Genomic DNA, 26719 nt, shown 5'->3' on the forward strand with positions numbered 1-26719 from the left:
CTCTCTCTCTCTCTCTCTCTCTCTCTCTCTCTCTCTCTCTCTCTCTCTCTCTCTCTCTCTCTCTCTCTCTCTCTCTCTCTCTCTCTCTCTCTCTCTCTCTCTCTCTCTCTCTCTCTCTCTCTCTCTCTCTCTCTCTCTCTCTCTCTCTCTCTCTCTCTCTCTCTCTCTCTCTCTCTCTCTCTCTCTCTCTCTCTCTCTCTCTCTCTCTCTCTCTCTCTCTCTCTCTCTCTCTCTCTCTCTCTCTCTCTCTCTCTCTCTCTCTCTCTCTCTCTCTCTCTCTCTCTCTCTCTCTCTCTCTCTCTCTCTCTCTCTCTCTCTCTCTCTCTCTCTCTCTCTCTCTCTCTCTCTCTCTCTCTCTCTCTCTCTCTCTCTCTCTCTCTCTCTCTCTCTCTCTCTCTCTCTCTCTCTCTCTCTCTCTCTCTCTCTCTCTCTCTCTCTCTCTCTCTCTCTCTCTCTCTCTCTCTCTCTCTCTCTCTCTCTCTCTCTCTCTCTCTCTCTCTCTCTCTCTCTCTCTCTCTCTCTCTCTCTCTCTCTCTCTCTCTCTCTCTCTCTCTCTCTCTCTCTCCCCACTGTGATGTGACTCTGTCTCTCTCTCTCTCTCTCTCTCTCTCTCTCTCTCACACGCGCGCACACACACACACACACACACACACGATGCGCAAAACTCCGCATTTGAACAGTCAATAGCAAATACATAAACTAGTAACAAAACAGTAGCTGCTTCAGAAGCGCCAGATTGTCATAGCAAAGTCAGAATTACCTCCTCTCCTAGGTTCACGAAACGGTCGTCCATAAAATGCATTGCTGTTCTGTTGTAAGTAATCTTAAAGATTCCTAAATGCATCTACTTTCGGAAGGCCAAATAAAGTGCTTTTGCTTTCGCCTAGAAACACACAGCGTCTCCCTGAGATGGCTGCTTCAACACTAACTGCGGTTACTGAAACCACGCCTTCTTTCTTTGCGTGCACATTTGGGCAGAGTATGCAAATATTCCCACATAGTGAGGTAGATATGTGGGGGCGTGTTAGAACGAGCCGTTTTAGGGGGGCGTGGCAGAGTCTTAACTTTGATAAAGAATATCTCTTTGGTTTTGAGACTTTAGTCTTTGCAACTTCAGGGATCTTATCTATTCACAATCAGCTTGTAACACTCCAAAGAGAAAGGAAAACTTGAAATCGCATCATATGACCCCTTTAACAGCTAGTATTAAGGGTAGTTCACCCAAAAATTAAAATTTGCTGTTAATTTACTCTAACCTCAGGCCATCCAAGATGTAGATGAGCTTTTTCTTCAGTAGAACAGTAAATATTTTTAGCTGAAACCGTGGTCCTTGGTGATTTCATAAAGTGCAAATTAATTACTACCGGTCTCAAACTGAAGACCAATGAGCCAGTGGTAAGCGCAAACATGAACTGAGCACTTGAATGAAGGGGTTAAGATGTACTTTTTAATGGTTTCTTATTGTTTATATAAAAAGGTGAGTTAAGACTAGGTCATATGCTTTTTTAGACATGTAAAACTTCCATGTTTTACATCATTATTGGTCGCTTTAATAACATACATAAACATAAACGAGCTGGTGAATCAATTATTTGAACCAGCTCATTAAAACAAACTGTCCAAAAGAACCAGTTTGCGGAAAAGAATCAGACTTCCCTGTATAGCCTGAGGCTATAATGTTGCAAATAATGTACATTTTCTTACACAGATTAATAGTTTTGCTTCATATAAGACCTTAATATATTGCCAGGAGTCACATGTATTCATTTTTTGACTCTCAAAGTGGCGGTAGCCATTGATGTGCATTTGATGAATCACCAAGAACCATTGTTTCAGCTTAAAAACTTTTTTTACTGTTCTACTGAAGAAAAAATGTCCCCTACTTCTTGGATTGCCAGAGGGTGAGTAAATTAACAGCAAATTTTCATTTTTGGGTGTACTATCCCTTTAACTTTTTTATTATATTCAGATGTTCATGTTTCATTTATTAAATTACAGGATCTGCAGTGACCAGTGATGAGAGATATGTCGCCCAAAGCTCTGAAGATTTTATCACATACACGGTACCTTCAGATGACCAAGTCCAATCGAACGTGCACCAGACACCAGCTGAAGAACAAGCTCTTGATGCTTCACATGGACACATCACAGCAGGGTCAGATCTGAGCCCTGATGTGGGATTTATTCCTAATAACCTGAATTTCAATGGGACAGTTACACCAAAGAAGAAATTCAAGTGTGTGTTCTGTGGGAAAACCTTTGAGTATTTAAGCCATATGACAAGACACATGCGAAAACACTCCGGAGAAAAACCTTACGTCTGTACAGTTTGTGGTAAACGGTTTGCTCAGAAAACATATCTCACAACTCACGAGCGCACTCATTCTGGTGAGAGGCCGTACGCGTGCATGGAGTGTGGAAAGAGCTTTTCTCAAAAATCTTCTCTTAATGTACATCTCCGAAGCCACACCGGAGAAAAGCCATATAGCTGCTCACACTGTGGTAAAAGCTACGCCTTCAAAATTGCGCTTAGAACACACCGATGTTAAAACAGAAATAAATTGCTACTGCATATTGTCTCCTTAGTTTTAGTATAAAACTTTTGTCTAGGTCATTATAGAATATCCTTCTTATCTGTTGTTATAAAATAAATGTAAAAAAAAAAATTAGAGGAAAAAAAGTCAGAGTAGACAAAAATGCTGGTTGTTTGTTTACATGTGCAATATAATGACTATAAATAAATGTGCGCACTAACACTAAACAGTCCCCTCTTAAAGTAATTTCCATTGATTACAGGCAATATGTTATGGTTTAAACACTGTGAAATGTGTTCTTGTGTGTAGTTTTCTGATACTTGTGCTCCTGTGGCTCAATGGTAGGGCATTGCGTTAACAGCGCCAAAGGCCGTGGGTTCGATTCCCTGGGAACACACATACTGGTAAAAAATGTATAGCCTGAATGCACTGTAAGTCGCTTTGGATAAAAGCGTCTGCTAAATGCATAAATTATAATAATGATTACTTTGGGAAAGGAAAAGGAACTATGGATTTGTTCATGCTGTAACTTTTTGTTACCTAACCTTGGTAACTTGATATTTTTACTTTTACCCTTTGCCCTCCCTGAAATATTTTACATTGCACAATTGTTTTTTATCTACTTGACAGTTTTCTGAATAAAATATTATTTTTTTTGTATCAATGTGTGAATTCTTACAAATACGTAGTACCTTTTTGACTCATCAAATGTTTAAGCATATTTATATTAATCATCATATTTATGTAAAAATATCCTTCATTTGAAGCAATTGCCTTTCACAATAAAATTCACATTAAAACTTTCAATTTTATTCTATTCTCTTACATTTTAAAGACCTCACTATATTTTCGTCCAGTTGGACCATGTGGTTTAAACTTTACATATTAGATTCTCAACTGATTTTATCAACTGTGCTCTTGTAAAGCATGTTTGAGACAGGATAACCAAACAGCACACTTCAATTCTTGTCCAATTTATTACAATTCTTGGTTACAAAGGTGTCCTTGTTACAGTGTAATTATACATTTATATTAATTAACTACATGTACTTATATATGGTTAGGGTTAGGATTAGGGATTGGTTTAGGTTTACTTGCATGTAATTATGCATAATTTATTGTTATTATCATAGTAAGTACATATGATATGTGTAACAAGGACACCGTAAGATAAAATGTTACCCAATTCTTTATCACACAGTCTGCTTACAGTATGAGCTTTGCAGCTGGTCAACATAAAGTAGAATAGACAGCAATGGCTCCAATCATTGGTTGTGTGATAGAGGCCCATCAGTAAGGTGGACGTATATAATTAATAACACTTTTGACATCGTAATCTTTAAAATGAAATTAAAATATCTCCTGACGTATGCAAGGCCGATAAACGCCCAGTTTTCAATCCAGTGAACAACCAGTCCCACCCAGTGTTGCCAATTTAGCAATTTTGTTGCTAAATTTAGCAACTTTTCAGACTACCCCAGCAACTTTTTCTTCCAAAAGCACCAAATTTAGCTGTTTTTAAAAATGTATTTGGCAACTTTTGATAAGTGACTCAAACGATAAAAAAGGCACACATTTTCCATCTAAATTACACAAAAAGAGGAAACCAAAGGTGCCTAGCAGTACACACATCACATGAATTAAGTTAGCTTCTATTTGCAATTGTTCAATTTAAAAATGAAAATAACTGAATAATTGTTCATTTATGATACACCTTGTTAGTAGCTTGTACTTGAGATTGTTGATCAGTTAGTGCACGATAAGAAAAATGAAAAAGGTACTAGTAATTTTCCAGGACATTATCCGTTATCCATTATCCATTGTAACCCGAAAACACAAAATACAATGCATAATTTAAAATGTAGGTAAAAAACCTGTGAACAATAATTACGGAAAATTCCTTCATATTAGTAGATTTTGCCCTATTTTTACAGACTTTTCTTAGAGTGTAGCATACTAACTACTAATACACCTTTAATTGTTCAGAATGAGTAGTTTTACTAGTTTACTAGCAAATAAAAATAAACTTTAATTGTAATCATTCAAAAATGTGTACGTGTTAAATTCAATGTTGTATTTATAATTAGTTATTTATATTTTAATATTATATTATGCATTTATATTATTTTATAAACACATCTAAATTAACATATATAAAATGCATTTTTTGCTCAAATTTGATGCAGTGACACAATGACTTCACGGCGCAATGACATGGCAACACCTTTTAGCAACAAATCAACCTTCCTTTAGCAGCTTCAACACTGATCCCACCTTCTGCATTTGACAAGCCATTTTGCACGGAAATGCGTCACAATCTCATCCATTTCATGCCGGTTTAAAAGGGTTTTGTTTTGGAGCAGTCAAACATTGCTCAAGTAAACCGAGACAACGGCATTCTGGGTGAACTATCGAATAGAAACATCTACACGGTGGTTTACGGTAATTTATCCCATGATTCTTTTCTGCCAAACGCTATGCTTTGTTTATATCTACATAAACACCAAAGGCAACGCAACGCCATTGTTTGAGGTAGAAATAAACATCTATATTAAGACATTAATAGAGTTGCCGGGTCAAAGGGCGAGTATTTATATCTTTAAAGTGTCCCGTGAAAGATGGACATCATGAATACCGCCGAATTTCAGATACAGTTAACATCCATAATGGAAACGTTAGCGAAAACGGCTGTTGTGGAAATAAGCAAACTTTTGGAGGAGAATGCGTCTTTTCTGCGATTAGAGATTATACGCTGTACAAGCGAAAATGAATCTCTGAAAAAGAAATGTCATTTTCTGGAGAATGAACTTCAGTCTGCACGGAAAAGCGCTGGAAAGATGAACGGGTCACAAGCGCCATTCAGTCATCCGGGACTTACAGGTAACGTAACGTTAATATTCAAGTCTTTTCACATGCACACGTTGACGTGTAGATATACTGATGTTAAATGCAAAAAGGGGCGCTAAAGGACTGATACTTTAAAGCTGGAGATTCTAGCAGCCACGTTGTGCCTCTGACTCTATACCCACCTAATGCCCACATGTTCAACAGACACTGGACGTCGTCCTGCAATTGACAATGTCTTCGGTAAGGAATGGTGCATGAACCTCTGGAGACACGAGGAGTCACATGTTGGTGAGCAGGAGGACACACATCTGGACTCTCCAGTCATCATAGGAGAGGTTGGTCTCACATCCTGCTGTTTTATGGAGTTCAAAAACAATGTCAGAATGACAAGTTCTGTTTTATTTTCAATCCTTTAGCCAGTAAACTTGCTGGAAGAAGAACCGGACATGATCATGATCAAGGAGGAGGCATTTGAAGACTGCTCTTCAGGAATAAATGAGGAAGACCAAGATAATCAAAGTTTGAAAGGTATGCAGAGAGAGAACTTCATTTATTAATCGGTCATCACCTCATCAGAAGTATGATCAAATACACTATGCATTATGTGCATTTTACGTGATTGATTACCATGTAAACGGCTAACGAATAGCAAATGATTAGTAAATTACTGTACCATTATGAAACCCTACTGTTGTAGAAACTGTTTTTTTTGGAAATGTGCAGAATGGATTTAAATATGTTAAACAAGAGTGCAACATTCTTTACAGTAGCTAAAAATCATATCAATATGTAATAAACCATCAAAAATGTAATAAACATGCAAGTGGCAGGTGATGTGTATAAGACATTGGAAATAACCGATGCAACTGAAAAAATTTAATCCAAAATGATCGTTTAAATGTAACTGTAATTATTTGTAAACAAGTTTATTTTAAATTACATTTGGTTTAAGCTTAGTCCTTATCGTTGAAACTTACCCTCATTGTGTGATCTTTCCAACCCCTACAGGCGCAGTCCAAGAGGAAATCAAAAACATTATCCCAGAGTTGGACTTAAACAAACTTCAGAATGTGGTCAATCATCTTTCATTAGTGGTGGGTGTGGAGAAGACAGAGGACCTTTCCCTAGTAGAGGTGTCCGATCTTCAGGACTTTCTGGAGCCAATACAGTGTCGAAAACTTGTGAAAACATTCAAACAAAGAGGTAAGAAACAAACTTGTGACCAAAAAACAAGTGCCTGTTGCACACTGTATGGTGTTGCCTTGTCTTGCACTTCACTTTGATACCCACTTTAAATAATTGGGGTGTTCACATTTATTACCCCTTTTGCACAACTGGCCCATGTGGACACTGAATTGAGAGACTTTGACCTACAGGTGTGGCCTTTGAAAACATTTTTTCTCCAGGTGCCTTCACACAACAGTAGTGGTCGGACAGACTTTTTGTTTTTAAAACCAACTCTTACAGGCGCATTTGGTCAGCCAACCTTCCTTCAAATTCAGCTAATGGGTTTAGAGTGGATTTACAGGTATCTCTTGTGCATGCATATCTAATGTCTTTGTCACAGAATTGGGGGACGGTGTGTCATTGTCTTTGAGGTGATAATGGGGGTGTGCAATGTTGTCAGAGCACCGTTTTGTGCTGTTTGAATGTTCAAATGGCCAAATCTCACCCCATTTACACCTGGCATTAAGATGCACCATGGGTGATCAATCATAAGTGGTCAGTGCTAAATAAAGGAGTCAACTGGGTCCAAAATCACAATATTGTATATGCTAATCTGTCAAGATGTGTTCTTGGTAGCAACAAAGGAGGTCCACCTAATCAACCAATGAACTAAAACTAGGCTTTAAAACTTTGCTGATTTGAAATGCAAAGCATATCTGTGGTTTGCTTAATACAGGTGCTGTAATTCTGTTTGAAATTTCACATTTGTAGCTACATTAACTATGATGAGATGGTAGTATTATATGATGATGATTATAATAATTATACTTATTAAACTATGATGTAATTTTTGTATTTATGTAAAGTGACACTAGCTACGTTTACATGGACACCTTTTGTTTTAATCGGAATATAATATTCTTGATTGAAGATTCTGAATGTAGTTTTTACAGGAACGCTAAGTAAAGTGATCGGGTTGATCTGCAATATTCATCGTCTGTTTGATTACGTCATTAACTGAATTTTACCGTACATTTCTGCCATATGTACATCAATTTGACATAGTCACCAATGACAAGCTACTACTAAATATATTGTAGAAACTTCATTTTCTGTAAAGCTGCTTCGCAACGATTTGTATCGTGAAAAGCACTATACAAATAAACTTGAATTGAATTGAACAAGCATCAATATCAGATTTGATCTTTTGCTCAAATATACAGTTCATACATACTATTCTCCTGCTATTGCTTCTTTTTGTTTTAATGAGTAGACTTAATATTTTTCTATTGCGGGTCCTAATTAGGAGACGACGAGGATGTGAAGCTTTGTGCCGTGCTGCTTTTATTAATCAAACAGTAAAATCGCTAATACCCATGGCCAAAACAAGCCATCTGTGGATGAGAGTATAAAGTGAGGTTTTTTCTGTTCCACTTCATAGACGTTGAGTGGAAGGAGAATTTTAGAATAACATGACCGTTATTTGACACTTCATTCTACAAATACAACCGCTCGTTCCATGCGTCATTACGCCATTTCTGTCATTGCACATGCACAGTACTTTTAAGTTTCGGTTTTCAATCTGATCAAGTGTTTACATGTCCTCTCGATTGGATCAGAAAAGGTCTACACCACCCCTTCAAATCCGATTGAAATTTCATTTGGATTGAGCTTAATCTGATCCATTAAGGTGTTTAAATGTCTTGCAAGTCTTTTCAGTCTGATTGAGACATCAATACGATTGCTAACGGATTATTTGGGCCTTGTCCACGCTAATGTATTTTCATTTGAAACACATTTTTTTTCTCTCCGTTTTGGCCTTCTGTCCACACTGAGACAGCGTTTTTGTCAAGGAAAACTGAGCTTTTTGAAAACATTCTCTAAAGTGGATAAATTGAAAAAAAATGCTGTGTTCGTATTGTAGTGTGGACTGTGAAAACGGAGGCTTTTGAAAACAATGGCGCATGTTTAGTCATGTGACATGTTGTACCAATAGATATCTATGTTTATTATACCAATATTGTCCCAGTTATGTGCTATTCACATTCACACTATTGCAACAGATATGTTTGTACACTCTTCATATCACAGTAGCACTATACAAATAAACTTGAATTGAATTGAACAAGCATCAATATCAGATTTGATCTTTTGCTCAAATATACAGTTCATACATACTATTCTCCTGCTATTGCTTCTTTTTGTTTTAATGAGTAGACTTAATATTTTTCTATTGCGGGTCCTAATTAGGAGACGACGAGGATGTGAAGCTTTGTGCCGTGCTGCTTTTATTAATCAAACAGTAAAATCGCTAATACCCATGGCCAAAACAAGCCATCTGTGGATGAGAGTATAAAGTGAGGTTTTTTCTGTTCCACTTCATAGACGTTGAGTGGAAGGAGAATTTTAGAATAACATGACCGTTATTTGACACTTCATTCTACAAATACAACCGCTCGTTCCATGCGTCATTACGCCATTTCTGTCATTGCACATGCACAGTACTTTTAAGTTTCGGTTTTCAATCTGATCAAGTGTTTACATGTCCTCTCGATTGGATCAGAAAAGGTCTACACCACCCCTTCAAATCCGATTGAAATTTCATTTGGATTGAGCTTAATCTGATCCATTAAGGTGTTTAAATGTCTTGCAAGTCTTTTCAGTCTGATTGAGACATCAATACGATTGCTAACGGATTATTTGGGCCTTGTCCACGCTAATGTATTTTCATTTGAAACACATTTTTTTTCTCTCCGTTTTGGCCTTCTGTCCACACTGAGACAGCGTTTTTGTCAAGGAAAACTGAGCTTTTTGAAAACATTCTCTAAAGTGGATAAATTGAAAAAAAATGCTGTGTTCGTATTGTAGTGTGGACTGTGAAAACGGAGGCTTTTGAAAACAATGGCGCATGTTTAGTCATGTGACATGTTGTACCAATAGATATCTATGTTTATTATACCAATATTGTCCCAGTTATGTGCTATTCACATTCACACTATTGCAACAGATATGTTTGTACACTCTTCATATCACAGTCCTGCAAAGATGACAGAAAATTTACTTGCGATTGCTGTTTGCATTTTGTATCAGACATACAATGATGAGATATTTTCCTAAATAAAATTATCCTGCCAGAAGAGTTGCATGAAAACGTATCATGTCTATTCCGTCTGTTTCGTCTCGGTGAGCTTTTTTGCACCTTTAAAGCAAATGCACAGTAAAGCGAATTAAATGTTTTCTGGCGTTTCAGTGTGCATGAGAAACTTTTGGAAAATGCTAGTGTGGACAGAGAGCATTTTAAAATGAAAACGCCATTTTCAAATGTATCCGGATTCATGTAGATATAGCCTTGTGTGAATGTTAATGTAGTTACTGAATCAAAAGTTATTTTAACAATCTTAATACCCTTTTTAGGTAAATTTGGAAGGCATTTTATGACCATTAATTTGGTTGTTTGTATTTAGAACAACATGAGCTGTATGTTGTTTCAGGTGACGTGTCTGCAGCCTCTTCATCTTCTATGGCCTGTACTTTGTACCAGCAGTCATTCAAGAAAATTAATTCTAATCCTGATCACACTCTTTCAGCGGGTTCAGCATCATAGACAGACCAAACTCACAGCCCACAAACTGTGATTTCAACATCTGATCAAACATCTATGTTTTTAACGTCAGCTCCATCCAGTACATCATCCCAGTGTTTTTCAGCGATTCGCCGTTTGATTTGAAACTGCCAGAATCTCCAAAAACATCAAGTTCCCGGCATCATGTTCACCGTTCTAGTCATCAGGGGGTGATTCTACCTGACGTGTTTAAATCCAGTTTCCTTGAAGAAAGAGAAAAACTCTACCTAGAATCAGCTGGAAAAGACGGGAGACCGAAGCCAGAATGCTTTGCTGTGCTTCTGTTTAAAAGTCTAGTACCACAGGAAGTTTACAGGGAATGGTCAGGTGCTGTAACTTTGATGGCTCCCGAGGAAAAAATGCACTACCTAACAACCTGCGGAAAGCAATAGCAGAAATAGTTCGCTGGAAATTTCCCAACTCTACACCCTATGACTGGAAGATGATAAGGGATCGGCTTAATGAACTTCTCCATAAAAGACGACTCACTTTCCCGCTTTTTTAAAGTCTTTGCACTATACCTCAAACATGGTAGGCTACTGTAATAGCTCAGAAATTCACTATTACTTTCATTTCTGCCTAGTGATGTTGCTAGGTTTTCTGGGGTCGTTGTACAGTACCTTTTTTTTTTTTAACGGTATTTGCAACAAAAAGTTGCAGGGGGTCCTTGTGGGGCAATATTGTGGGTCCCCCAATAGCTCTGGGCCCCCTGCAATTAATTCCCAGTTTTCAAAACACCCCTTTTCCAACCATTTGACTCTAAAAAATGTCCAATGAATTGCAAATGAGGTACCTAAGGCCCTGTTTACACCTGGTATTAAGATGTTTTGGTCGATCAGATCACAAGCAGGCTGTTTTAATCTGTCTCTTTTCGTCCACTTTCTTGATTTCAGGGGAGGGTCTGTGGGCGGCTGCATGTGTGGGCTTTTCCTGATCTTTTGATCCAATATTGTGTAATAAGCTCACGCATTTTGCTTATGAATGTAAAAGGAGACCTGTCTTTAGTGGCTTTTCAAACGTATTCGAACACATTAACGTTTATGCTATGAAAGCAGTTCGGTCAAATGCATTTTCAACTACCTCTAGAAGTGGTGGAAAGTGGACAAGCTTAATGTTTCAGACCCCACTTACACCTGTATTAGTTGTCCACTTGTGATCGTATAAACAAAGATGCATCTTAATATCAGGTGTAAACAAGGCCTAAATGTGTAGAATTTTGGACTAAAACTAAAATGGGTCATGTTCACTGGAGTGGACGTACAAAGTAGTGTTCATCATTGAATTTGTTTGAGAATATTATTACTACTTTCATCATATGAAAGTATCAAATATTAAATCTTGTTTTTTACATTTGTAAATTCACAGTTAACAGTGTAAACACAGCCTCTTGTATCAGGTTTTTGTTATACATATCAGCAGATCTGACAATAAATCTATTATGCTCCCAAATTTGATAACATTTTGATGAATCTTTTCCTAATGTTTTAAATTAAGTTTTGAGTTGGAGCAGTAAAAAGTAAAAAAATGTATATGCAAATTTTGTCTCCAGTTTTCTAATTGTGCTATTTCCGCATTTATTGCTGAAATAATAAATTGCTCTTTAAAGGGTTAGTTCACCCAAAAATGAAAATTAGGGTGTGTTTTACTCACCCCAGAGGCATCCTAGGTGTATATGACTTTCTTCTTTCAGACGAATCCAGTCGGAGTTATATTAAAAAATGTCCTGGCTATTCCAAGCTCTATCATTGCAGTCAGCGGGTGTTGCAGTGCCTCAGTCCAAAAGAAGTGAAATAAAAAGCTCCCATCCATAAAAAAAAGTGTCTCACACGGCCCCGGCTGGTGAACAAAGGCCTCCAGTAGCGAATCAATGCGTTTTTGTAAGAAAAATATCCATATTCAAAACGTAATAATCACTTTAATCTAGCTTGCGTAGGATGGGTTAAATGCAGAGCACTAATTCCTAGTATGGGTAACCATACTTGGCCACATGTCACGTCACTTTAATTAGTGACCATTGTTTTGTTTTGATCTCTCCCCTGCGCTTCCGCGTTCGTCACTTCTGAGCGGCGCATGCGCAACACTGACCTCATACGTCATCCGCCCGGAACTGCTTCCGTTTACAACAGTGAGCGCAAGCTAGATTAAAGTGATTATTATGTTTTAAATATGGATATTTTCTTACAAAAACGCATCGATTCTCTACAGGAGGCCTTTGTTCACCCCCCAGAGCCGTGTGAGGAACTTTTTATTATGGATGGACGCTTTTTATTTCACTTCTTTTGGACTGAAGCACTACAACACCCGCTGACTGCAATGATCAAGCTTGGAATGGCCAGGACAATTTTTTATATAACTAAATTTTAATATAATAAATAGAAATGATGTCTTTGGATATTTGCATTTCAAAACATCTTTTCTAACACTGACTGAGACATACCATGCTGCCTAACATTGTGTGACATTGCATGAAATTACAAGATCTTTCTCTTTCACAAGTTTTCAAAGGCCACATCTGTATTCTCTTCAGAGCTTGTAGAGAGAGAGTCTATTTACACACTGATGTTCCAAGAAATGTATTTAGGCTAAGCAAATTTATTCAGAATTCAGAGCAATTAAAACAATGGGTCTCATTGTGTATGCACAAATTTGTGTGTGACGTCTATGTACAAACATTTTCACGAACAAAATCATGATTCATCAATAACTTGGATACAAAAATGTATTCTAAATTCATGGAAAAATGTAGGAACTACCCAAACCACACATACAAAAAAATCGTCTTCTCTGGGTGGTGCTATAAAACGTGTTAGATGAAATTTTATACATTGATATTTCATAAAAGCAATGATATTCATATGTCTGTAATCTGGTTGTGTGTATAAAAAGGGTTTGAAATGGGTTTTAAGGATGGCAGACTTGGCATTGCTTGAGAATCTTGTTGCACATGCTCTCAGGTGAGAGTGTGTCTTCAGAAAGCGTCATGTGTTTGCTGAGTCAGATGAAAGATTGTGCCGAAATCCCTTATAAAGAGATGCTTTGAGTGTGTTTTATGCAAAATAACTAACCTTGGGCACATGGTCACTTATTTAGCGTACTCAATTCATTCACATTAGAATGAGATTATAAGCAGATTCATGTGCACATGCATGTGTTGTGGATTTTTTTTGTTCAAATATTTTCTGTATGATGGTTGAGGCCTCTGAAGAAGGTACCTTGTTGGCCCATCAACATATTTCGGTTTCTCTGTATCTTTTAATGATTTTTTTCCCCCTCAAGAATCCAACAGTCAAGTGGATGGAACACCTAACGAGATGACGCTCACTCCGTTATCATCAAACGAGTCCCTTCCTGAACAGCCCTTCATTCCTTCATTCATCAAGTCCAACTGGCTCAGAAGTTTCCAGGTTCCCTGGAACCGCATGCCAGCAGCTCTCGCTCAGGCCACGTCCACTGGAGAGAGAGCTCGACCAGGACCGAGAAGGGAGTTTGTTAGGATCGTGGTGGCAGCCATGCAAGCCCACTGTCCAAACCCAAACTTAGCCGCTTGTGGGGAAGTGGCACGAAACATTGTGTCTGCATGTCCCCTGACATTCGGAGACATTTCTGAGGAAGGAGAACAACTAGGAAATGGCTTCAGTTGCTTACAAAGACAACTAAAAACTAGGGTAGAACATGTGAATAGAGATGTTACGGAACACAGGATTCGTCGACCTAGAAGACCATCAGCGAAAAGACCTGGACAACAGGACAACTACATGAGGACAAAAGTCAGATGTAAAGTGGACAGTTACGGATGCATCAATTGGCAGCCATCTTCCATCCCAGAAGGAGAGACGGCAGAATCTCTTGAAATGAAGAGGAAGGTTGCGGCAGAGATTTTTCAGTCTGCAGGCCCAAAGGCTGCCGAGTTGCCCAACGTAGATGACTTAATGCAGCAGACGTATGTTTACCAGCGCCACATGATCAACTCATGCCCCCCTCCTACCATCAGTGAGCTTGAGGGGCATTGGCCGTTCCTGTTCACCGAAAGAGGCCTCTGCAGGCACTTCAAAATCCTGACTGGGATTGACATCAGAAGCCGCTTTAACGAAACTCTTTTTGTTAAATCCAAGAGAATACTGAACTACTTCAGCAGACAGAGACTGAAGTGGAGTGAAGAGATCCAGAGTATGCTAAGTGAGATCGACGACGCCAATGCAACAGATAATAACAAGACTGCCATGTCAGCCATCCTGTTGATGATGAAATACTTTAAGGAAAAGGACAACGCTGTGTTCATCTTAGCAGATGTCAGTAACTATGAAATGTTACAGTTCTACTTAAGTTTCGAATGGGTTTTGACAAAGCTTGAGTGTTAAAATGTTTTGATGTTCTGCTTTGAAGGAAAACTCTACCAAGACGTCCATCGAAAATGAAATGAGCCTACCGGCAACGCCCCGGCTCATCATGCTTGGTAAGACATTGCTACACTACAAATGGTAGGTTTTTTACTTGGACATATATTTATAGTAATTTTTCATATTTCAGGTGAGACATTGCTGACTTCATCCAAGTGGTTTGTCAGTATTGAGGGCAGAGTAACACATTCTTTAGACGACCAGCTGGACTTTGCAGCGGCTTTGTCTGTGTTCTTTGGATGCTTCTACGTTTTTAATATAGAGTACGAGGAGTCAGCCAGCACCACCCTGGAGCTCATTCAGAGGTGAGTGTTGAGGACATTCGACCTGTTTGGCTTTTTTTTTATATTTTTTTTTATCTTACTCCCTTTCTTTTGGTATTTTACTTTGGTCTCTTTTGGATCAGAAATACTTAAGCTTATGGAGGTAAAATAGTTTGTGGATGCAATTTGATGGTGACTAATTAAATACCGTAACTAACAATTAAGCTTATTGGTTTGTTGATAAATTATACATAATTTACCAGAAACTCTTTTATGCAGGGTTGGTGATTTGGTTGAAAAAATTTTTTTGTTATGCTGGTTGAAAGTCTCTTCACATCCTGATAGCAATCACGAAGTTAAGTGGTCTAAATGTATTTATATCATCTGTGGAAGGCGTAGGACCATAAAATGTTCATCCAATCATATCCCTCGGTCCGAGAACTACGATAGGCTCTCCAACCTGCCTGTCAATGTATGTACGTTCTCGCAGACATGATACACCATCAGTGCGTTCCATTACGGTATTGCAGAACGAGCAAGAAAGAAGTTATTGTAATAATATGAGCTTTGTACTGAAATGTTTTTATAATCATTCAATCCTCCACCATCGCCGTCTCTCATGTTGCTAGTTAGCTTCTGGTCTGCCTGTGTGCATTCATGTGTTTTGGTGGAGGTGTGGCTTTGGAGAGTGATTATGCGGGGGGGTGGGATCTTATGCTTTCAAAGCTAGATTACTATTGCTAGCCTCTCTGAAATCGCCTAACCTACCTTTTAATAGGATTAGGTAAACAAGGTTATGGCTCCCTGTTTAGGGTGTCCTGTAATTTATATAAGATAGCAAACCTCTAACCCCTTTTAAACAGTGTTTCGGTGACTGACATAGTTGTAGGCCTTGCGAAATTGATGTTTTGTTTAAAAATTGATCTACTATTCTTTAGGTTCTTCGTAAGGATTAATCCTGAGGGGACTAAATGTACCTCAAAATCAGGTATAAGCCGAAGGACGGGTTCAGCTGTCCAAAGGAAACCCCAAAACTTTAATACCCGCGTGGCTACGTTTATGCAGAGGCTTTCAGAATTCGAGTGGAAAACAACAAGTTAAGTAAGTGCGAGCAGTTTTATGAAGTTGAAAAAAATCTTTATAGAATTTTTAAGCCAAACTTTTGTTATTAAAAGTATGGGATTAAACACTTAAATGTAAACACGTAATGAGTTATAAAAGGTGTTCTGAAAGTAACAGCTGACAATAATCAGTTTTTTCATGTGTTTCAGAATTGTCTTCATCCTGGCCCTGCTCTGAATACTACTACTACTACTACTATGATGAGTTACTACTTAAGTGACAATTTTTCACCTTGCGATACCTTCTTTTTTTTTTACTTTGTTATTACTTGTACTGTTCTATTTGAATGTTGCTGTAATGTTTATACTAAATATTTTATTACGTTCCTTTAAGTCATTCATGCAACAATAAAAAATGCATCAGCTAAATGTATTTTTTTTTTTTTAATTAAGGAATAATATGATTACAGTGGTACTATAATGTTGTGGTACTACTTACTTTATACAATAGCTACAAGTAGATTACAGCAAATTTTTGTATTGTGTATTGTTTACTGTAAGTAAAGTAAATAATTATATTATTTATATATTATATATTATAAGTAAATAATATAATTATAATATTTACTTACTTAAAGTAAGTAAATAAGTAATCAAAACAGTACTGTAATTGCAGTAACCTGCTGATAAAAATAGAAGTCTTAACAGTGTACGTTTAAATGAACAAGTACAATTAAACGTACAGATTCAACCCGAAAAACAAACCTATTGAAGATGTTTTGCACACGGATCCAGCCTAATTTGAAACCTGGTGAGTTTTTCCTTAGTAGAGTGAATTTCAACACTTTCTGTATCACAGAACATAGTAAAAGCTATGCTTACCTATGTTACATAGATCACTAGTGCGGCATGTTGAGGAGAAGCGTGATATTTCCTAAAACTTGCCTGACAGATGATAAATACATTGGGTGAAAGAGCCTTACAGACTCTTGTCAGATATCAAAGAGAGATAAGGTGGGCTTGTTTGTCGTGGGCCAGAGATAAACAACACACCCTAGCAAGCACTATACAACAACTCTCACTATTTGTTCAGAGTGCGCCAGCAACAACGTTTTGGTCGTTTTTTTGTTCTTTCTTTTGTAAAATTCCAATTGGAACGCTCACACAAATGAACAGAACGTCCATAGCAACAGTTGCCAAGGTGCTATAGGCCAGAACCGGTTTGGATGCGACCAATCAAAAAGTATAATTCATGCGAGCTCTCTATACGGTGGTATACGGTAATTCATCCAATGATCCTATTCTCCAAAATGCTAGATATGCTATGATTCTATACTCCGAAACATACCGAATACAGTGCCATTGCATGTGGAGAATATAAAAGCAGCTCTACATAGAGACTATAGCGTTGACAGTCATCTCTAAGGACGGGTGTTTACAATACACATCACTGATAAATGGTCCCGTAAACAACGGACATCATGAATAACGTTACTGCTGATTTTCAGACGCAGCTAACATCCATAATGCAAATGCTGGCGAAAACGGCTGTTGTGGAAATAAGCAAACTTTTCGAGGAGAATTCTTTGTTGCTGCGATTAGAGATTTCACGCTGTACAAACGAAAATGAATCTCTGAAAAAGAAATGTCATTTTCTGGAGAATGAACTTCAGTCTGCACGGAAAAGCGCTGGAAAGATGAACGGGTCACAAGCTCCATTCAACCACCCGGGACTTACAGGTGATTTACTTATTATGCGCGATAAATGAATCTGTGTTTTGATTTATGCTGTAGGGTTAAAGCCTGTAGTGGGCGGTCCTTATATCATCATTTTGCCCTTGAATAAGACTTTAACCTTACTCCAGGGGGACCATTTCTGTAGTAAATAGTAGTTCATCTTCCATTCACCAAAATAAATGAATTCAGTCTTTCTTTAGGCTACATCAGTAGACAAGACAGTAGACAAGTGACTGGCTTTGTCTGTTATGATGACAATGAGCGAGTCGAGGAATCATTCACTCATTCACTGGAAAACACACCGAGTCGTTCATGACCAAAACAGTCTTATTTAGGCTATTAAAATATATACATACATATCTATTAAAAACTGAACAAACGTTTTTTTTTTTTGGTTCTTCTTCCTGTCAGCAGATCACCAAGTTTACAAACGAGTTCATTCACATCGTTCACAAACAAAATACCTCTGTTCATTACTAAACCCATTTACGTCAGCTTCTTAGAAGACGCAACTATTACAGGTTGTTTTTGTGTGGTTTTTTTTTTCATATCCTGAGCTGAGACCCAGCTATGGAGTTTTTGTCTATGTAGAGGACATTATATTTGAGTGAATTTCTCTAAGACCTCACGTCACAGTTTTAATGTCCTACAGGGTGTCCTGTACAGAGCACATTCAGGGCTTTTCAGAGATACCAAATGTTTGGAAATATCACCATGACCATTCTCTCTCCTTGGTCTTTAAATATGACTGACATTAATTTAGTGATAAAATTGTACATCTTTTTGGAAATATGATAATATTTTGTAATTATCATTTAAAATCTGATTTATTTTCAAATTGTTTGTCATAAACCAACATATCAGGAAAATGTTATGGGGTTTCAAATCAAAATATGACTTCCTCTTATGAAACAGGACATCATTTCATACATGTCCACTGTAGAGGACACCAGGACTAAAAGCATGTTTATAACACATTTTGGGAAACAAAACAATTGAATAGGAAAATAAATTATATATCAACGTTCTTATGAAATATGAGATATTATTATGAAAAATCTGGCCAATTATTACTCACATTATTACACTTCTTTTTTTCAATATGCTGTGCCAACAGCACAATACTATGCAAATTAGATACAGTGTATAGATAACATTGAGTTTAATGGGAAAACCAGTTTATGGATATTTTACACACATATTGCATAAAGCAAAATGGTATATCAAATCATTTTGTTTGGCTATATCTTTTATAACATAGTTGAGAATCATCCTTGTACAAAGTTTGTTATAAAAAAACCTGAAACCTAAAAATTGATTGGTTATTTTAAAAAAATCCCATTGTTTTTGCCTTTTTATGTTTATTCATGTCATTTTACTTTTTAGAAAAACTGAGTACTGGTGTCCTCTACAGCAGTGTTTCCCAACCGGGGTGCCATCTGTTGAGAGCAGGGGTGCCGTGTAAAAAAATCATTTTTTAATATTTTTAAATTGCTAAAATGTTCAAAAAAGCAGCTATTATATAATATCCATTTCTGATGTCGCCAATAATTAGAGATGCACCGAAATTTCCGAAAATTAGTTCACCGCTCAGGTTTCACTTTCACGTGGTGTGACGGTCTGCGTATTATCCGTTATCCCGCTCTATGCGTGTGCGCTCCGCTCAGTCGCTCCACTCGTATACCGTTCATGCTCATCAAAGGGTGCCGCGACTGAAAAAAGGTTGGGAAACACTGCTCTACAGAAGACATAGCATAACATGAATAAAATATAATTTTTCAAAAATTTTATTTTTTCCCCTTATGCTCTAAACAATGTAATGACATGAAAAATTCTAAATTCACAAAGGTTTTTTTTCTGGTTCTCAGTAGGATAATAACCCTGCACAAGTTACCCTAAAAACCTAACAACTGTAACCCTTTTGTAGCGTCCAATCTCAACCATGGCCCTCGAGGTCCACTTTTCTGCAGAGTTTAGCACCAACCCTGATCAAACACACCTGAACAAGCTAATAAAAGTCTGCAGGATTACTAGAAAGTTACAGGCAGAAGTGTTGATAGTGATGTATATACAAGGTCAACAAAATTTATTTTATTACACATTGTATGTCTGTCTTGTCTTCTTGCATTATGACGTAACCAAAAACAAGGCATGTCTTACAGAAGCCGGACGTCGTCCTGCAATTGACAATGTCTTCGGTAAGGAATGGTGCATGAACCTCTGGAGACACGAGGAGTCACATGTTGGTGAGCAGGAGGACACACATCTGGACTCTCCAGTCATCGCAGAAAAGGTTGGTCTCACATCCTGCTGTTGATATACATCAATCAGTGTCAGAATACAGTTAACTAGTTCTCTCTTTTACTTTCTGTCCTTCAGCCAGTAGATCTGCTGGATGAAGAACCAGATATGATCATGATCAAGGAGGAGACATTTGAAGACTGCTCTGGGAAAAATAACCCTGAGGAAGATGAAAGTTCCAGTTTGAGAGGTTTGTGGAGGGAGAACTATATAACAGTTTCTATTAACTCTTTATTATATTCACATGTTCTTGTGTCATTTGTTGAACTGCAGGACCTGCAGTGACCAGTGATGAAAGATGTGTCACCCAAAGCTCTGAAGATTTTATCACATACACGGTACCTTCAGATGACCAAGTCCAATCGAACGTGCACCAGACACCAGCTGAAGAACAAGCTCTTGATGGAACGATCTCTACACATGGAGACAGTACAACAGAGCAGCAAACTTTCCATAGTACACACAACCACACAAGCACTCCAGAAGAAAAAAGGTTTGAGTGTGTATTCTGTCGAAGAACCTTCAATAAACTAACCTACCTGAAAGCACACATGCGAACGCACTCCGGAGAAAAACCTTTCGTCTGTACAGTTTGTGGTAAAAGATTTGCTCAAAAAACGTACCTCCGAATACACCAGCGCACTCATTCTGGAGAGAGGCCGTACTCGTGCATGGAGTGTGGAAAGAGCTTTGCTCAGAAGAGCTCTCTAAACGTACACCTCCGAAGCCACACTGGAGAAAAGCCATATAGCTGCTCAGAGTGTGGTAAAAGCTACGCGTACAAACAGGGTTTCAATACACACCAGTGCTTCGGTTAGACTAGTACATACTGAAGTGAACCATTACTGAATTTTATCTGTATCAAAGTTGCTGTTACAGCAGTGTGCATAACTGTGCAATATGAACCCTTAAAAATGGCAAGTATGTCCATGTTTGTTCACAGAAATGTAAGTCCTGTAAATGAAACGTGTTATACAGAGGCATCTGTGCATTGAGTTCACCTTCATTTAGGACCATCTCGATGTGTATATTCATTTGAACAGGGATGAACAAACACGCTTTAATAAACTTGACATAAAGTGAGTAAAATCATGCAAACCACTTTTTATTCAGCATGGCTGAAAATACACATAGTAATTGCTGTTTGCTTACACATGCAGTCTAGTTGACATCTAAACTTGAACAACTCAAACCTCTAGAAGCATTGCACAATTTACATACTACTGAAATTACAGCTTCCGTAAAAGTCAAGTAGTGTTACTTGTCGCTTTACACTAATGGCCCAAAACTGATATAACATTATGATGTTTTAAAAAACAGACCGTATTCATGAAAAATCTTTAGCGTAAAACCTTAATTAGTGATGTGTTCACCTCTGGTGGTGTTTTATATCTAGACTATATATATTCAAAAGTTCCATCCAGATATATCCAAGACTACATCCATTCAAATGTTTGGAATATTTTGTTTTGCATTTATTTGATCAAAAATACAGTAAAAACAGTAATATTCTGAAATATTATTACAATTTAAAATAACTCTTTTCTATTTTATTCCTGTGATGCAAAGCTGAATTTTCAGCATCATTACTTCAGTCTTCAGTGTCACATGATCCTTCAGAAAAGTTTTTACTGCGTTACATTTTTATAAAAACATGATTTTTTGTTTAGTATTCTTCAAAGAATAAAGAGTTCAGCATATTAGAATGATTTCAGAAGGCTCATGTGACACTGAAGACTGAAAATTCATCTTTGCCATCACAGAAATAAATTAAATGTTTTAATATATGGAAATAGAAAACAGATATTGTTAATTGTAATAATATTTCACAATATTACTGTAGTTTTCATCAAATTTATGCAGCCTTGGTGAGCAGAAGAGACTTGTTTCAAAACATTTAAAAGTTTAGCCCAGGGGTCCGTTCTTCGTACGTCGCTAACTCATTTAGCTGGATTTGATTGTTGACGATTTGGCATGATCTTGGATTGTTTGGTTCTTCGAAGCTCATCCCGGAGTTGCTGTCATAGCAACAGGTCCGTAAGCTTAAACCTGCTCGGGAGCAGGCTTATTTCATGTAAGCAGGATTAGATCGCATCTTTGTAAGCAGAACTGATACTTAAAATCTGTCCCAGCCACTGCTACTTTATTAGAAGAGTACCCTACTGATCAAATTCGTTTGAAGAACCAAATGAGCCAGAGATCAGTTATCACGATTAGAAGATCTGGCATCTTTCAAATCATCTCAGATGTATTAAGCGAGGTACGAAGAACGGGCTCCAGATGTCAATGACCACCATTAAAGGCTGTGGTTTAACAGAAGAAACAAATTAGTTGGTGGGACAACAACTACATTACTGAGTTATTACAGCCATACCTGACTATATATTTCTGCTACGATCTACAGTATTACACACAGAGACGTTCTTTTTAAGGTGCTGCAACCTCACATTTCCACTGTTCGTATTTCCCTTTAAACAGCTACTGCAATCTCAAATTGAGAAATAACAAAAATGTGTGCTACAAATCAACTACACTGTGATTTTTCCTTGGTTTCCTCCTGACTGGTTTAGCCGTTCTGTCATGGACAATGAGGTGTTGTTTGAGGGTGACTTGCTGGGTGAAACCCTTTCCGCAGGTTATACAAGTATAAGGTCGTTCTCCTCTGTGGATGCGTTCGTGATTACACAGGCTAACTTTCTGGGTGAAACTCCTTCCGCAGGTGGCACAACTAAAAGGTCTCTCTCCTCTGTGGATGCGTTCATGAGCTTGTAAATTTCCTTTCTGGGAGAAGCCTTTTCCACAAAAACTGCATTTATTGGGCCGTTCCCCTGTGTGGACCAAATAGTGAACCGAGAGATTGGTGTTTGAATGGAAACATCTCCCACAGACCTCACAACGGAACTTTTCGTTTGGTTTCAACTTTGAAAATCGATGTTTTCTGAGACGCTTTTTGGCAGCGTTTTGCCGAAGAAACGCCTTCCCGTTGTCATAGCAACTGAAGTTGTTTGGCGGTTTCTGTACCTTGACTCTCTTTTGGCAATGTTCTGTCGTGGTTGTGGCATCCTCGTGCATTTCCTGTGCTTCTTCATCCTCCTGAGCCTCAGAGGAAAACTCACCATTGTGCTCTACTGAAAATTGGTTGAGTATAGAGTGACCATCAAATTCCAGTGGATCCTCTATTGGTGCTATTAACTGGTCGAAAGCATCATCAATAGAGTTTTTCCTAGAGTGTTTGTCTGATGAATCAGAGGAGGTGTTTTGTATTTCCGATAGCTCTGAAAATTCACCAGACACAAAATGGCTATCAAAACTTTTGGAGTCTGTCAGTGGCTCATATACAGAAGATGTTGGCTGTCCTCTTGAAGCTGGGGGTGTTTTCCCTGTCGGAGTATTTAAAATAGTTCAAATCAAATCATTCTTTTAAGCATGCTCCAAAAGAATTAAACTAGACTAATTAAAGATCTGCTAGAAGTTTTGAACAATTACCTGTATGACTGGGATAAGTGTCCACTTCAAAACACTCTTCTTTGATTATGACCAGGTTGGAGTGCTCTTGCTCTTTGTGCTGCATGAGGCAAAATGAACAGATCATGTAAAAACGTCATTTTATTTTTCGATTTCATTTGTAGAAATGACTTCTACAAGTCCAGAGTCATATTTAACAACCTTGAAAACGATCTAGACCGGTGATTTGCAATCCTGGTCCTGAGGAACCCCCAACACTGCACATTTTAGATGTCTCCCGAATCAATCACACCTGATTCACTTCATCAGCTCATTACTAAAGACTCCAAAACCTCAAATATGTGTGTTAGACAAGAGAGACATCAAAAAATGTACAGTGTTGGGGGTTCTTTAGGACCAGGATTGGGAATCGCTGATCTAGACCTGGGGTTCTCAACCACATTTCTGGAGCCCCCTAACCCCTTATTTACACTGCACACGTCTGTGGCTAGAGAATACCAATAATGCACTGTGAGAGTCACATGCTGAATGAATCGCCGCATCAGAAATGTGGTTGGAACCCCTGATCTAGACCAATGCTTCCCAAATCAGTCCTATAGCCCCTACTGTGCACATTTTGAATGTCTCCACACCTGATTCAAATCATCATTATTAGAGACTGCGAGATCAACGTCAAGTCAGGTTCAAAGTCAAAAATCTTGCTGAATTGAATGTAGAAATGGTACACTGGCATCTTGCTTCAACCAAAGTAACTTTAACGAACAACTTTGTAATTACAACTTCCCAACTTGTAAATATACAAACTTCCCAGGAGGACCTGAATGCAAATGCCATATTGGGTGTTTCCAATATGGGAGACATCCAAAATGTGCAGTGGTTGGAGGGCCTCCAGGACATGTTTGGAAACCACTGATCTAGACAAAGCTATTGAAATGTGCCACACACATCAAGTTCATGGGTCCATAAAAAATAAAACAGTACAGTACTAAATTGCATTATGTATCATCTCCCATTGTCAAATTAAACACCCCCCTAAAAATGACTTTAAAACGATAATTCAAATTGGGCAGATGGTGCAGTAGGACAGCTCATTTTTTTATGGTCATTCCATATGTCAAATTCATGGAACCATTAAAAAAAGTTGGGTAACACTTTATTTTAAGGTGTCCTTGTTACACATGTTACGTGTACTTACTATTATAATAACAATAAATTATGCATAATTACATGCAGGTAACTCTAAGCCAAACCCTAATCCTAACCGGATATAATAAGTACATGTAGTTAATTAATATTACTCAGTACTTAATGTATAATTACACTGTAACAATGACACCTTAAAATAAAGTGTAACCAAAGGTTGCAGTAAAAATGTGCATTTTGATAGGTTATTACACTGTTTATAATTCCAGTGTCTTATTTAATGCACCCTTTGAAAGTGACTGAGAATCTGCTTTAAAACACAACGGCAATTCTTGCATTTAATACTTTATTTTACTCCTTCACACATGCAGTGTATAAGGCATGCAGTCTGATTTACACTTCTTACTGTGAGCATGGAAATCTTTTGGGCATTATTTGAAACTCATAGATTCAGCTTGCTAACTTGCTGACAGCTTCTAAAACATAAGTTTCATTTTGGGGTGAACTACTCAAAGGGAATTAAGGGGACCTTATGAGGCGACACACTGTACAGGTCGACATCGATCGCCTGCTCATCTTCTCTGGACTCGTTCCTCCGATCCCACAAACTGGAACACCACTCCTTTCCAAATATCCCTTTGATAGAGGGCTGCGCTCCTGTAAGCAGTAAAATATGCATATACATTACAATCATAGTAGTGCACATGGAAAAAATTGTCCGACGAACATCTTCAAACAAAACTACTGAGTAAAGGTTTACCGTCTTCGGTTTGAACGCAAATAGAGCGATATATTTTGGAGCCAGCGCGCGCTTCTTCCTTTGTGGCGCGTGTGCTTTCTTCATGCCTTTCGCTCCCGAGACAGAGCATTTTGTCTTTAAGAACTGTATTTTCACCCATGACCCGAGACATTTCTTGTCGTAAAAACGCAAAATCGCTGTCTACAATTTTGCATATTTCTTCTATTGCCGTTTTGGTCATTATCTCCATTATGGAGCTGACTTGCAACCGGAATGATAGAGATTTGGACATCTTTTAAGACTCGCGATTTTTTTGTTAGCATGCAAGAAAAAGAAACACTGGCTAAAAAAAACCCCGTAAGGTCAGTCACCGAAAAAATAATTCCAAATTCTGCAACTTGGTACTGTGCAAAAACCGGAAATAAAGTGTACGAAAGAAGTCCTCGGCTTTTATCTTGCCGCAGAATATCGTTAGCTTCCGGTTTGTGATAGATTTTCCCCTGAATTCAAATTCTCATACTATCCGTCCTACAAAGTTTCTGACATCAGCTTTGGTGTGTCCCGAACAGATATAGATAAGAGCATATTTCAAATCAATCTAAAAAATATGTACATCAGGATGATGCATTATTATTTAGATGTTGTTTTAGACAAACAAACGTTAATAAAAAAGTACCCACATTTATTATTTAGCCTATTACAAAGAAGTCCTTTTACACAGTCCTTAAAAAGTTTGTTATTCCTACTATTATTTATGATTTTAAGAGATTTTCAGCAAGAAAGACATCAGATCTAGGCAAAGATTTGAGAAATGTTATTGTGAATAAAAAAATTGCAATGCAAAAAAAAAAAGAAGAAGAAGAAGAAGAAATTAACAGTGGTTACTGTCAGAAAAATAAAGAAATATCATCCAGGGAAAAAAGAATCACATTTGATCAGTTAGGCTAATAAAAATAAAAATGCAAATATGGCAGGAGAGCGTCATCAGCATTTGGGTTTTAACAGTTTAATCTTCACACGTTTGATGGTTGAATGAAAAAAGAATCGAAAGCAAAATATATGCTTGGCTAGAATTAACTACACATTTTTAGTTATCACAAAAAAGTGTAGGCTACATAATTTTAGGGACTCAGCAATATATGACCACTGGGTGACAGTATAATAGCAATGGCTTTCAAAGCTTTGTCCCTGGAGCCCCCCAGCACTGCTCACTTCAGATGTCTCTCTTATTTAACCCAGCTGAATTAACTCATCATCTGAAGCTCTCCTCTATCTTTGTACTGGCTGTGTGCTAATAAGAGACTGTGTTCTCTGTCAGGGCTATTTAATTTCAGTACCAGCAGGGATTGTAGGTGGGGGGAGTGAATGAACAGTGCTCTCTTCCACCTTCAATACCATGACTGAGGTGCCCTTGAGCAAGGCACCGAACCCCCAACTGCTCCC

At 37.9% G+C, this 26719-nt stretch overlaps 4 protein-coding genes across 6 annotated transcripts in view; 3 read left to right on the forward strand and 1 right to left on the reverse strand.

Annotated features, from left to right (window-relative positions):
- Positions 1–2934, forward strand: part of LOC107672432 (zinc finger protein 37-like) — a 7825-nt gene extending 4891 nt beyond the window's left edge. Inside the window, exon 5 of the mRNA XM_016465619.1 lies at positions 1999–2934. Coding sequence (XP_016321105.1) covers positions 1999–2549 — 551 coding nt within the window. The 3' untranslated portion in view covers positions 2550–2934. The remainder of the gene's footprint in view (positions 1–1998) is intronic.
- A 1961-nt stretch (positions 2935–4895) lies between these two features.
- LOC107672495 (uncharacterized) lies at positions 4896–16432 on the forward strand. Its single transcript, XM_016465707.1, has 9 exons — positions 4896–5414; positions 5586–5716; positions 5798–5909; positions 6390–6584; positions 13447–14459; positions 14554–14623; positions 14698–14872; positions 15769–15931; positions 16102–16432. Exons 1-8 carry the CDS (start codon positions 5153–5155, stop codon positions 15929–15931), a joined length of 2121 nt encoding a protein of 706 aa, XP_016321193.1. The 5' UTR covers positions 4896–5152; the 3' UTR covers positions 16102–16432.
- Positions 16433–16589: 157 nt separating this feature from the next.
- Positions 16590–21229, forward strand: LOC107672496 (zinc finger protein 182-like). 3 transcript variants are annotated; one of them, XM_016465709.1, is made up of 5 exons: positions 16590–16702; positions 17400–17631; positions 19791–19921; positions 20008–20119; positions 20203–21229. In XM_016465709.1, exons 2-5 carry the CDS (start codon positions 17418–17420, stop codon positions 20745–20747), a joined length of 1002 nt encoding a protein of 333 aa, XP_016321195.1. In that variant the 5' UTR covers positions 16590–16702; positions 17400–17417; the 3' UTR covers positions 20748–21229. The 3 variants fall into 3 exon arrangements, with proteins under 3 accessions (XP_016321195.1, XP_016321196.1, XP_016321194.1); XM_016465710.1 differs by lacking the exon at positions 17400–17631; XM_016465708.1 differs by lacking the exon at positions 16590–16702 and having other exon boundaries at positions 17201–17631.
- A 952-nt stretch (positions 21230–22181) lies between these two features.
- Positions 22182–25679, reverse strand: LOC107672448 (zinc finger protein 544-like). Its single transcript, XM_016465637.1, has 4 exons — positions 25298–25679; positions 25067–25194; positions 23416–23494; positions 22182–23309 (listed from the first exon to the last, which is right to left on the reverse strand). The coding sequence occupies exons 1-4, from the start codon at positions 25566–25568 to the stop codon at positions 22447–22449; spliced, it is 1341 nt and encodes a 446-aa protein (XP_016321123.1). The 5' UTR covers positions 25569–25679; the 3' UTR covers positions 22182–22446.
- Positions 25680–26719: the final 1040 nt, after the last annotated feature.

This window comes from Sinocyclocheilus anshuiensis, unplaced genomic scaffold, assembly GCF_001515605.1.
Source record: "Sinocyclocheilus anshuiensis isolate Anshui unplaced genomic scaffold, SAMN03320099.WGS_v1.1 scaffold1430, whole genome shotgun sequence".
Classification (NCBI taxonomy): Eukaryota; Metazoa; Chordata; class Actinopteri; order Cypriniformes; family Cyprinidae; genus Sinocyclocheilus; species Sinocyclocheilus anshuiensis.